Below are 12,426 nucleotides of genomic sequence, written 5' to 3' on the forward strand. Positions count from 1 at the left end.
ATATATGTGCTCTTACCAAGAAATAACTTGGCAGCGAATGGGTTAAGTACAATTTTATTGAAACTATTCGATTTTTTGTAGAATTTATTACATGGTTACGTTTGTACAATTTATTTAGTATTTTAATGAAGAATGATTAGGGTTTCCACGATATTGTCATAATTCGCGGGTTGTAAAACGCCATCTCGGCTCTGATCGAGAACGGCTGAGCTCGGTCTCGCGTGCCGGCTTCCGTTCAGATCGCGGGCGGACCTGCACGAGGCGAACACGCGTGGACATAGAATAATAATCGCTGGGTGCAGGCTCCATCGAAGAACGCGGCACACGTTGATCCTGCGGTCTCCTCTAATCAACGTCCAGTGCCAAATTATTACGGATAATCGACAAGGTAATTTTTTACCGTTTGACTCGTGAAAGTTCCAACGATGAACACTTACTCGTGGAAGTTTTTGTGTCGGGAAATCCGGGAGGACAAGAACGCTCTGTACATTTGCATTTTCATTTCGTTTTACATCACCGTGATATACATTTCTATGGTAGTGTACGCTTACTTACACTCTCGTCTTTGAACCGTGCGCATAATCTTTTCTCAGTCTCATCTCGATGTAAGTATTAAGTCTGTTGAAGATTCGACCGTCGATAGTCGTTCCATGTTAATCGCGGACGGGTCGATGTTCGAAATTCTATGGATCCTCGTGCTCAGGGCTTCCGTTTTTACAGATGTACGAATATTCGTAGCGAAGAGACGTTGCGGGGCCGCGCGTTAACGGCGCTCGTTTCCCAACGGAAATCCGGCGATTGGGAAGCACGGAATCGTCAAAAATTAAACGTGAAATACGAGTTAAACGAATATTTCAGACGTCACTCTGAGCAATATCGTAGGTAAGACTTTTTTTTTTTGTATTAATTTCGAAATACCGAGAGTAGACCCCGTCGAGGTTCGTAATAAAATTTCGGGATTCGGATAGGAAGGTGTAATTGAAAACTCGTAAATGTTCGCCTGTCGATGCGGGTGCATTCGGTGCGCGGAGTTAAGATGAAAGCTCGTAAAGATCGCGCGATTAAAAACTTTATGTCCGCTCAACACGACGCGGCGACTTGTTTTTGTCAGCCGGCCTATTTATACGCGCTTCTTGGCAGCCACGCGAGAAACTTCGTCACGGAGATACCCGTTTCCGTTTCGTCCGCGGAAATTTGCCGAATTTCGGTGTTGTTCCTCGTCCATTTTTCATCTCCTCGTCCGTTTTCCCGTGTTCTCGTTTCGAGGAATCAAGTCCTCTCGAAAAGCTAACGTGCAAACGTGAAGTTTTAAAGAGGTAGCAACACTCGGTCGGCTCGCTTGAATATTCGCAATACAGAGTTCAATATTGACGATAAGAGATTAGTGTGTCAGTTCGGAATTAAATTTTCATTCAGATCTTGCAAGAGGTTCAATATTCGTGTCAATGTTGTAATAATACTGATTTAACGTTGGCGTAAGAGATCGGGCAATGCCAGATGGCCGACTCGTATCGCGTTTCCTTCGATTCTTTTTGCAGATCACGCCGGATTTTGCCACCCGTTACATACAGCTTGCTTATAGTTACGCGCGTTTGTTTGGATCTCGAAGATCTGGAGTAAGCAGCTTTTCAACGAAGCTCCTTTCAAACGATTACGAGCCATCTTAAAATATTATCCTTTGTATTGATCCGTAGACGGTTATATTCGCACGTTACAGATTTTATTCGACATTCGATTCGGCCGTTACATTTCCATCAACGAGCAAAACAACTTTTTCTGTGTCTCTAGTGACACCGGCCGTGTATACATAGAGACTGACAACAATTTTTATTCCCGATAATCCTTTCAATATCAAACTCCTCGTATATTTACATTCAAAATTAAACCGTTTCAATGCTCTAAATAGACTTTCCATATTAAATACAATATTTATATACCAGATTATTATAGATTATATACATTATATACAATATACAGTATAGATTACATTATATACAGTATAGATTATATACAATATTATTATACCAGATTTTCCATATTAAATACAATATTTATATACCAGATTATTATAGATTATATACATTATATACAATATACAGTATAGATTACATTATATACAGTATAGATTATATACAATATTATTATACCAGATTTTCCATATTAAATACAATATTTATATACCAGATTATTATAGATTATATACATTATATACAATATACAGTATAGATTACATTATATACAGTATAGATTATATACAATATTATTATACCAGATTTTCCATATTAAATACAATATTTATATACCAGATTATTATAGATTATATACATTATATACAATATACAGTATAGATTACATTATATACAGTATAGATTATATACAATATTATTATACCAGATTTTCCATATTAAATACAATATTTCTAACAGCCAGTTTAAGAATTCAGATTTTCTTTTAATATTCAAGCATTGCAATAAGCATTTAATATTCAGTCATCTTTCATATTTTACATAGTTCTATACGTTTATAGTTTAATTCGTACAGAAAATGTTCGGAATCTTAAATTTAAAACGAAATTAAAATGTTTATTAGAAATTAGATGGATCGCCTATGTCGAAGCGGTGTCGTTCAGATTTCTATCGCTCCGCAAGTTGGAAATTGTGGAGATTGCGATGACAAAACTGGACACCACCTGGCCTCGTCCAGTCTGGCGGAGATACGTCATGCGAACGGTCGTATGGAATTTCGATTATTCGGTTGTGACAACGTAAAGATCGTCGAGCGAAGATTGAGGAACCGTGTGCATTCGCACCTTATTCTTAACCGTTACACATCGTTAAGAATATGCGAATGCACGAGACCCACCGGCTTTTTTCAGTCGATCGGTCGACTCTTCGATTAATCGAATTTTTTTATCCATCCAAGTATTTTGCGTTTAATTTCTTGAACTTTACTTTTTTGACGAACATCTTTAAAGTGATTGGGAAACTTATTTTACTGTGCATCACCTTATCGGAATTTACAAGACCGAAATGATAGATGAACTAATTTTTTGCACACTTATGCGATTAGATTTTTCATATTGAACAAGAATAATGAAGCGCTTGTCAGGCGTGGACGTAAAGCGCGTTGATTCAATTGAAAAACATCATCTGACGAGACTAGATGCGAAAAAGTCGATGGAATAATCGAAGAACTCGGGAAAGCTTTTAACGAACTTCATCACTGTTTCGAGAATAACAGCGTCCGGAAGTTGTCTTCCCTCGCGTTCAATGTGTATAATTATCACTCTAATCAGAGGCGTAATTATCGTCTGATATTAGTTACGGTTTAATGAGAATGAGTTGGGAATTTAAAAGCGCTATAAATTACCAGGTCACTTTCATTAACATTTCGATCGGAGAGAGAAATAGATGTTAAATTTAGAACCATATTTTGTATATAATTTTAACTTTATATTTATTTTTGGAATGTAAGTTGTAGATATTTATAAAATGTCTCGTTGTATTCCGATAGATGTATTCCATCAAGCTTTTATTCAAATAACTTCGGCTGTTGTGTAAATTTCGATGATTAAGCAAAACGTCTTTTCGTTACGATGTAATTAAGGTGTAACTTTTGGACAGAAGCAAGCGACAGTAAAGGATCGTTATTTTTAAATTCGATTAACGTTAATTCTAATTTATTGAGGCATTTAGCTATTTTATCGTTTACGAAACGATCCTTTTTATATTTTTATTTTTTACACGTTTAATAATCGATTTTATTATATTGTTGTCGATCCTAAGGCGTTGCTTGTTTCTGTCCCTGTTACGTTCGATTAATTGTAAGAAATTCGCCAGAGAATTTATTATTAATAATAAATGCGTAACATATAATATTCGTTTACATATCATATTCTTTTGTTAATTAGAATCGGGAGGCGAATTAATTAGCGGTTATTAATTCTAGGAATTTCGCGCTTGATAATGGATTGTATTTTCTAATATTTTTTATCCTCTTGAGAAATTGTTTTGTATTATATATAGATCAAATTATCGTCTTCCAATTAGTACATATTATGGCACATGTGGCATTACCATGCACGTACATTATGATAATCTGATGATTGTAAAATAAAGGAGAACGAACCGTTAACGCTGTCTGATCAGCGACGTCTTATTTCACTGCGATCTCCCTTGCCACTAGTCCACGACAAGTAGACTGGGTTTCTTCATGAGAAATGAAATATTTATTACATCCGTTGAAATTGTATTTTAGATTAACATTTTTTTCATCATTTAAGCATCGTGCACGGAGCTCTTCATATTTCGTATGTTTTCATAGGTCAAATTCATTCTTCATACTTTCTGCGCATTCAATTTCCTTCTAAATGCATGAAATCCGTAGTCTGCTTGTAAGTTCCCTGCGGATTCCAATTTTGGTTTGCATTCGATGCTTGGAAACGACGAAATAATCCTTCGAGGCACAAGAGGATGTCTTGGAAATTCCGTCCCGTGAGCGATGGAACGGGCACTCAAAAAGTTTTCGTACGATTATCTTATTCATAAGATGCGGGGAGAACGGTTTTCGGAAACAGTAGAAAATATTGTTCCGACGGTTAAATTGAGTTACGAGTTAAACTGTACGGCCATGGCAATTTCCACGATTCTCTGTCTGGAATTTTTGCTGTTTAGACCTCTCGGTATTTTACGTCTTGGGAAATAAAATGTTGAACGTAAAGACAGCTTGATTTTGATTTAGTACACAATTCATTAGATGTGTTTACTCGACCGATCGCCCATCTGAGATCCATCCAATCGTGAACAAGCGTAAGCAGTTTAGACGAAGCGTCTTTGTTGAAAAGCGGAAGCATAATTTAACGGTGAATGTTATGGTGAGACTCGTGCATTGTCATGTCAACGAACGAGGAATCATTTAAAGATGAGAATTGCAAAAGCGAAGAGGAAGCGAAGAAACTTGGGAAATCAGATGGCAAGTGTCGAAGGTTATGGAAGACGTTAGACGTGCCTGACGTGAATCGCAACGAGGATCTGTACGTCGCGGTGCGTCAGAATTTGCACAAAATTCATCGGGTATCATCGTCTGCGTTGCATCCGTTGATCAACAGCCCGGCAGAGAGGAACGCGAGCGGTGTGTCGCGGGAATCGACCATCGGTAGATTCTCCACGATAAAAAAATTCTTCGATCAAAGCACTGGACAGCAAAGGGAAGCATCGAGTTTCGAGAACAGGACCACCATGATGGGGAGACTAATGAAGATGTTGGGACTGAGCAAACGGGATTTATTCACGGACGAATTCGATTCCATAGGTTGTTTGATCTCTACGAGACAAATCTTTTAGTAAGGAAAGAATATATCTTTCAATTTTCTTGCAGATTTCACAGGGATCGATCTTGACATGAATGAGAACGTAGTAGCAACGCCTACAGACTATTAAACCCCGGTGATTCTTAAGGAGTCGATGCTTGTTTGATCAAATAACTTGCTATATACTAGGACATAATTAAATATATACTACAACTTGTAAGATTAAAATAAAGGACAAATAAATTTCTATTAAGTCTTGCTCTCATGTAATCTAATACAACAATGTGTCACATGAAAATGAACACAAATCTTTCTACTCCAAACGCTGGTTTTCTTATAAATCTGCCTTGCGTAACGGCCTTCATTAGATTCAAAACTAACGACCTATCAGCCATTTTAGTGCTCGTTCACGTAGTGTTCATTACATCAATCGCAAGGAGAGTGAAGATGTCCGACGAGAGTTTTTCGGAATACGAGTTCCTCGATTCCATCGACATTTCCGTGACCCATTATCAGGACCACGCGAACTCGGACGACACCGGAGAGAAGAGCGAATCCGAGATGCAGAAACTGTTGAACGATTGGAGGCATCTGCGAGTAAATTCACCAAACGCAAGCAGCAGTACGCATGATTCCGATCGGCGCAAGCAGACGCCCAAGGCGCCGTTTCCGACGCCCGAGGCGCCGGTTAACGAAAATTCCGGCCTTCTCAGCGGATTCGCGAAGTTACAAAGAGCATTGGAAGTGCGTTTTGGTTTCCGTTTCCGAAGTCCCCAGGAAAAATCGTCTGAGGACGAGTCCAGGGAAGGAAACGATTCGGGGAAGCGAAGACGTCGCACATTTCATTCTAAGAATGATAGTTCTTATTTTTCGTCAAGAACCGAAAGGGTCTTAACGCGTACAAAAAGTTATTCAGATTCTAATATTTTAGACACGAGCGTCATGGATGATTCGTTAACAGAAGACATCAAACGATTGGACAGATCGAAATCGATGACGGACGAGGTGTTGAGTCCGTGTTGTAAGAAACTGGAGGATTCCGATGAGACCGATGAATACGCGGAAGAAGACGATTATTCCATAAGCTTGAACATTTCCTCTTCCACGGAATCGGTGCATGCTCCAGCAGTGACCGTCTCTTCGACGATTTCGCACAGCAACTCCACTAACGTCAGCGATTCTCAGTCGATGAATCAGGACGAAGAGGCTATCGACATGTCGAATAAACGTATTGGAAATTATAGTAACATCACTGATTTGTCGCAGGATTTTAATTCTTCTCTAAAATTGTCGAAATCCGAAGAATCTTCAGATAGTTTTATGAGCGTAAATAAATCAGAGCCTGAAACAGAAGAAGTTGAACCTGCAGGAAACAACCACGAAGCCATGCATAATATCGGAGACGATGACGTCTTCGAGGATAGTCTCGATCTAGGATTTTCGCCTAAACACTTCTCGGAAAATCTGATCAGCTCATCGAAGATCGACAATTCGATGAAACACGAAGACGACATCGACGCTCCTTCTACATCGTCGTCAGCTAGCAGTCCTGACATAAAAGTAATCATTGAAGCAATGGAAGGACCACAAATAAAAGGATCGGGTTGTAGGGTGGTACCGGAAAGGATGACAGGTGATTGAATTAAATACAAATTTTGTGAACGTGAATACATGGGGTCGTCGATAAACGTAGAGGAAAAATTGTGAAGGGAAAACAGCGGGATTTATAGGCCGTTCAATTTTCAAATATCCGTAATAAATATTGGTTCGTGTCACGGTGCTCGTAAAACGAACGTCGATTCGTACGACAAACGCGTACCGATGGTATCGTTCGAAGAGCGAGATTATATGCGCGATGGTTTGTCTTGCTCCTCCGACCGGCAAACAGTAATTTAGCAGTAGCGATAAGGCACAGCCGGTCGTAAATCATCCTCCAAGAAAGAGAGGCCGCCGATGAATTGTGTATGCAAAATTAATGCGCGGCATTAATTGCAGCAGCTAGATTGTCCGCGATAGCGTTACACGATCAATGTTTATCGATAGTTAATTACGTCCGGCTTAATGCGGAAAGTAATTGCGGGACGTGAGTTTCGTGCCTGGGTAATCCGCGCGAGATTACACTTTTTCCGGGATACCGTATCACGACGTGGCGAACGCACGCTGCGGGAATTTACACGTGCTCTAGCATACCGGCGTCACGATATTGTTTTCACTCTCTCGCTTGTGTACCTAGCGTCTCGGACGCATGCCAAGATTAAAGCACATAGGTCAAGAGTCAGTAACGTTAATGCTCACAGCTTTACTTCTCGACACTTAGCGCACGATGAGCTAGGATAACTTCTCGACTGGATTCTGTGCTCGAGATACGAACGTGCCTTCTTGCCCTTCTTCCAATTCCTGTTCCCTCGAAGGGGGAACTGCATGGAAACAGCTGATACTGCTTCAACAATTAATTTTAAAAATAAATAGAGACAAGTAGGCTATGTTAAATGATGATGATGTGAAAAAGATAAGTAGGCTCACGAAAATTTGACATATAAAAGATGTAAAGATTGCATATAATGTCTCAGACTATGCATTTTACTTACTCTTAGCAAGAACTTTATATCATTGGATAACATAAGATTGCATAAAATTGAGAACTGGGAAACGATTGTATTATATGTATTTTTGAACTGGAAATTTTATTACGCGTATTACGTTTGATCAATTTTTCACAGAACTCATCAGTCTAAAGGTAAATTTATTAAGGATAGTTTTTCTGATCGGCAATTGTTTTCGTTTCAGATGTGCCCTTTCCGCCGTCGCACAAACTGACAGTGTCAGAGGTGTTCGACGCGCGGACGGAACGGCCGCGGCCGGAAATCCTCAAGCATCACTTTATCCTCGAAGGTAGGATCGACGAAGCGGCGGCCCTTCGCATAGTCAACGATGGAGCCGCCCTTCTTCGCTCGGAGAAGACCATGATCGACATCGAGGCCCCAGTCACCGGTGAGTCTTAAAACGATCGTCATATATCTATTTAGAAATGTAACTCCCGTCTCTCATAGCGTCGTACAAAATTACCTGAGGGCGTGTGTTAACTTGTAGCGTATCTTCGTGTTGTTGCATCGTTGCGTATTATGGTCGATCCTCACAGAGTGTGCGATGCGATGCGATGCGATGCGTTTCCGTATTTTTCGAGCCTACGGCCGGGTTTACCACTGCCGTAGACTGTACCCTACAGCATATACTAAAAGCATGTAAACGTCGGAGACTTTGGAGGGCCCCCGTAATAGTTAGCCGAGAATCCGTAACTCGAGGACCCAAACTACGGGTCAGACCCCCCGCTGTTCATTTACACATAGACGAAAAGGTCGATTTTATGGCCTCTGCGATGAAATCCTCGGGATTTCTTGGCGAGAATACTCTCGGAAAAATTGCATGCGTTTCTTTTCGTCTATGTGTAAGTGAATCGCATCGACCTTTTCGTCTAAGTGTAAATGGACAGCGGGTGTGTGACCCCTACTTTTGGTCCTCGAGCTACCGATTCTCGGCTAGCTAACACTGGGGCCCTCCGAAGTCTCCGACTTTTACATGCTTTCAGTATATGCTGTAAGGTATAGCCTACAGCACTGGCAGACCCGGTCGAAAACTCGAAAAATACGGAAACGCAGCGCATCGCATCGCATCGCACGCTCTGTGAGGATCGACCATTACTTATGATCGGACAAATGTTGCATCGTACGATAAATCGTGTACAACAAATCTTACAGTAAATCAATGTATGTCATTGGGTTTCTTATTTTATAAAACTCATTGAATTAATGATTCTTGCATTTTAATGAGGTTCTTTTTTTTTAATAAAAACTGTGTTCTGTTATTTTAAATGTTAATTCTCATGAGCTCACTGTGAACGTTTAAAATACGAGAGTTGAACGGTGATGCACACGACGTGCAATGATCATCTCAAATGGAGGAGACATCGGGAATCATTTTAAGAATGAAGCCGCGGGAATAGACGCGTTATATCGATAGAGACACGTTCGAGGGAAAAACGTGGAAAGCACTTGACACAGTTTCAGCGGCCGGCGAGGGAGGGTAAAGAGGTTGTTGCGTTTACGCGAGAGAAGAAACGATCGCCGCGGCAACGTGAAGGTAGGAACGTACGTGTATCGACGGTTCTCGTTCCCGTTTGTGTACGAGAGAGGAACGGAGTGCCGCGTGCGACGGATGCACGGTTGAGCGGTTCGTTTCGTCTGATCCAATAAGGGTTGCCGGATCGATTCCGCTTGTGTGAACCGGCCTTAAACCCTTACAGAAGAGTCGAGGCCTCCGAGAGCCCTGCTGACGCGTTTCTACGTTTTAACGCGACGTCGGATCTGCTCTTTACCCTCTTCGTCGTCTCTCCCACCCTCTCTGTTGATACTCTGCCTCGAGTATTGAGCGACTCCGATAGAATTTGAGAATTCCCCGCGTTCCTTTCCTCTTTTATAAAAAGATTTATTCGCATTGTTTCTACTGTGTAGAGTGCAGATTTGTATGCAGACATTTCTCATCGGAATTTAGAAAATGTAGTCTAGTTCAGAATCTGTTTCATTTAAAAATAATAGTCTTCTTTCGGTGTATCATTGGGTATTTTATAGAATTTTTCTATAAATACGTTAAATCCACAGACTGGATTAATTTCTCGTATCGACTTGGGAGCAGATTCTATTTTAAGTAACGTCCAAACAGTTTTTAAAGGAAACGTTTCCCCAGTATATTTTTTAGCCCCTTAATTACTGCTGCTTTTCCGTGACCTAATAGTTTTTACGACAGTTAGGAAGCATAATTCTCGGACGCCTTGCTTTCTTTACTTCTTCCTTTGACTCCCTTTCCTCCGGTCTCTGTAGGTTTTTCTTTGAAACTTCCTTGCGTCCATTTCACGACTTCAGTTTCTTTTGTAATTCCTCTCAATGTTCGCTTTAGAATCTCTCCTCCCAAAGTCAGCAGCTAGTTTCCTCCCCGTTTTTCACCACGCTTTCACCTCTTCACATTTTTTCCTAATCAAAACTGTGTCACTTGTCCCGGGACTTGCGATTCCCACTCCGTACGACATTTGGATAGCGAATCGTCAATTACGCGCGTCAATTAGTTCCATCACGGTCGTCTTCACGGTGTCCGCGATTGTTCCCCAGGGCGCACAATACCTACACGCCAGAACACAATAACTCGGATCGATTCGATTCTGTCCTTCATCCCTACTCCCGGCTCCACCCTACCTCTCGTCGGTCGGAGGCATAGTCTTCAAAAGGGGTAGTTATTACCTTCCGCCGACGGTGCGACGCGACTTCTATTACCCGGCATTAATCCTTAAACCCTGCGTTCGTTACCTTCTTTGTTCTCGAAGAGACTTAGATTCTCCTAAGATTTTTATCAGCCTCTCATAAGTAGCGAAGTATTTTTAATAAATAATTTTAAGAATACTTTTTATATACGTCAATTGAAAAAAATCTGATTTAAATAGAATATTTTTCTGTAAATCCATGAGATTCGCAATTACTCATCTGCCATGATTGATCGATCGTTTATTTGAATTACTTAATGACTTCAAAAAGTCCGCGTTTCATCTTTCGATTTCAAATTGAGATCCACATCGGAAGTTGATATAGCGTTTTCCGAGCGAGCAAAGAACTGTTTCAACTATAATGCAGTTATTAAAGGAAGTCGGGATAGAAAATCGCGTATCGTTTTGAACCGAGACACGGTTTATCACTCCGGATGCTGGTTTAAGTGCGGCCTCTTCCTCCGGGTTTGAAAGCTGTTTTTCCAACAGAAACGTCAAATTAAATGTTTTGGAAGACAAGAATCTCCGCCGGACTCGAGATGGAGATACTGGAAGTGACGTAAAATAAACTCGGGGAGAGGTTCCAACTTCGAACCCCGGTTACCCTTTGTCGTCCCGCAATCGATCGAGAACCACTTTCAACCGGGCTCTCTTCCTCTCTCTCTCTCTCTCTCTTTCTCCTTCGACTGGGGAATATCCTTGCGAAAGCAATCGATTCCCAGCTCGAGATTATTGACAAAAGCGCGGCAATATCCACCAAAAGAGAAACAGGACAAACAGTGACCTGTTTTCTTTTAATTTATTTATTTCATTTCGTATCAGCTTGTAAAGCCATTAGCGAGCGCTGCTATGTTATTACATAGCGCTAAAAATATTCCACTTAAACGCTTATAAATTAGTGCGATAAACGCGCAGAACAATTATTAACGACAATATATTATCCAGTTTTAGGAATGCAGTTAGTAAAAATGTTGGAATCACATTTACATAATTTTGGCAAACCGACGTCTTATCATTTACAACGTCTCGTATCGTTTTCAATTGTTTTCATCGTATTTCTTTAAAGAGGAGATAACATTGTTCGCGGACGCGTCGGGGAAATAATTTATTGCGCGCTATTTCGTAACCAGTGCTGCTTTGAGAGATGAGGAAAATGTTCGTGGGAGGGCGATGAATCGGTTCTCGTATTTTAAAACCTCATTCTTAATCGTCTCAGACACGTAATTAATAGACTGCGTGTTTCATTTATAAGAAAATTGAATCTCGAAAATACGTAGTCCGCAATATTATTTGCATGTTGCAACGTTTGAATGATAAAATGTGATAAGCAAACAAAAGCCTGCAATCTTGAAACAAATTCTTCGAAAGGAATTACGATTAAATGAAACGCAGTTGTATACGAAGAACAAAATTCTGCCATCTGTGCGACTCGATTCTCGTGGAGCGATACAGTCGTAGAATCGAACACGACGAATTCCATTGGACATGAAAAGACGGTGCGCGCTCGTGGATAATTTTACGAGAGCCGTTTTACGGTTTTCTCTTTGGGTATCGGCCGATCAAGAATTTCCACGGATAGAAACGCGATGGGATCGTAAAGAGATTCGAACGTTACGACGTTCACCGTTCCACCGGGATTGGCTGGGACATTTTAACACCCGGGAAAAGTCGAAACGATATCGGGCCGCTCGCATTCGACTTTTCGTTCTCCTGCTAAGCGGTAAGAGCTCGTAGAACGGTTCGCTGCACTACAGAGATACAGCTTCACTGTCATCAACCAAATCTAATCAGTGTTTCAAATATACACATT

The 12,426-nt window shown here is 40.7% G+C and overlaps 2 protein-coding genes across 10 annotated transcripts in view; both read left to right on the plus strand.

The window, feature by feature from the left end:
• LOC113464458 (uncharacterized) overlaps positions 1-4,134 on the plus strand; it is a 33,537-nt gene extending 29,403 nt beyond the window's left edge. The window contains exons 1-3 of one of the 2 annotated variants that reach the window (XR_003389316.1): positions 114-388; positions 721-882; positions 2,590-4,134. Coding sequence is in view for 1 of the 2 variants with exons in the window: in XM_026814335.1 (XP_026670136.1) it covers positions 721-882; positions 2,590-2,596 (169 nt within the window). In the remaining variant the exon portion in view is untranslated. Of the gene's footprint in view, positions 1-113; positions 389-720; positions 883-2,589 lie in introns of those variants that run through there. The other variant, XM_026814335.1, reaches the window with a different exon arrangement.
• Positions 1-12,426, plus strand: part of LOC108625900 (serine/threonine-protein phosphatase 2B catalytic subunit 2) — a 122,684-nt gene that overhangs the window by 42,419 nt on the left and 67,839 nt on the right. For all 8 annotated transcript variants that reach the window (XM_026814328.1, XM_018026233.2, XM_026814329.1 and 5 more), the window contains exon 2: positions 8,096-8,299. In XM_026814328.1, the coding sequence (XP_026670129.1) occupies positions 8,096-8,299 (204 nt within the window). The remainder of the gene's footprint in view (positions 1-8,095; positions 8,300-12,426) is intronic.

This window comes from Ceratina calcarata, unplaced genomic scaffold (assembly GCF_001652005.2).
Source record: "Ceratina calcarata isolate Rehan_Ccalc_2016 unplaced genomic scaffold, ASM165200v1 scaffold379.2, whole genome shotgun sequence".
Classification (NCBI taxonomy): Eukaryota; Metazoa; Arthropoda; class Insecta; order Hymenoptera; family Apidae; genus Ceratina; species Ceratina calcarata.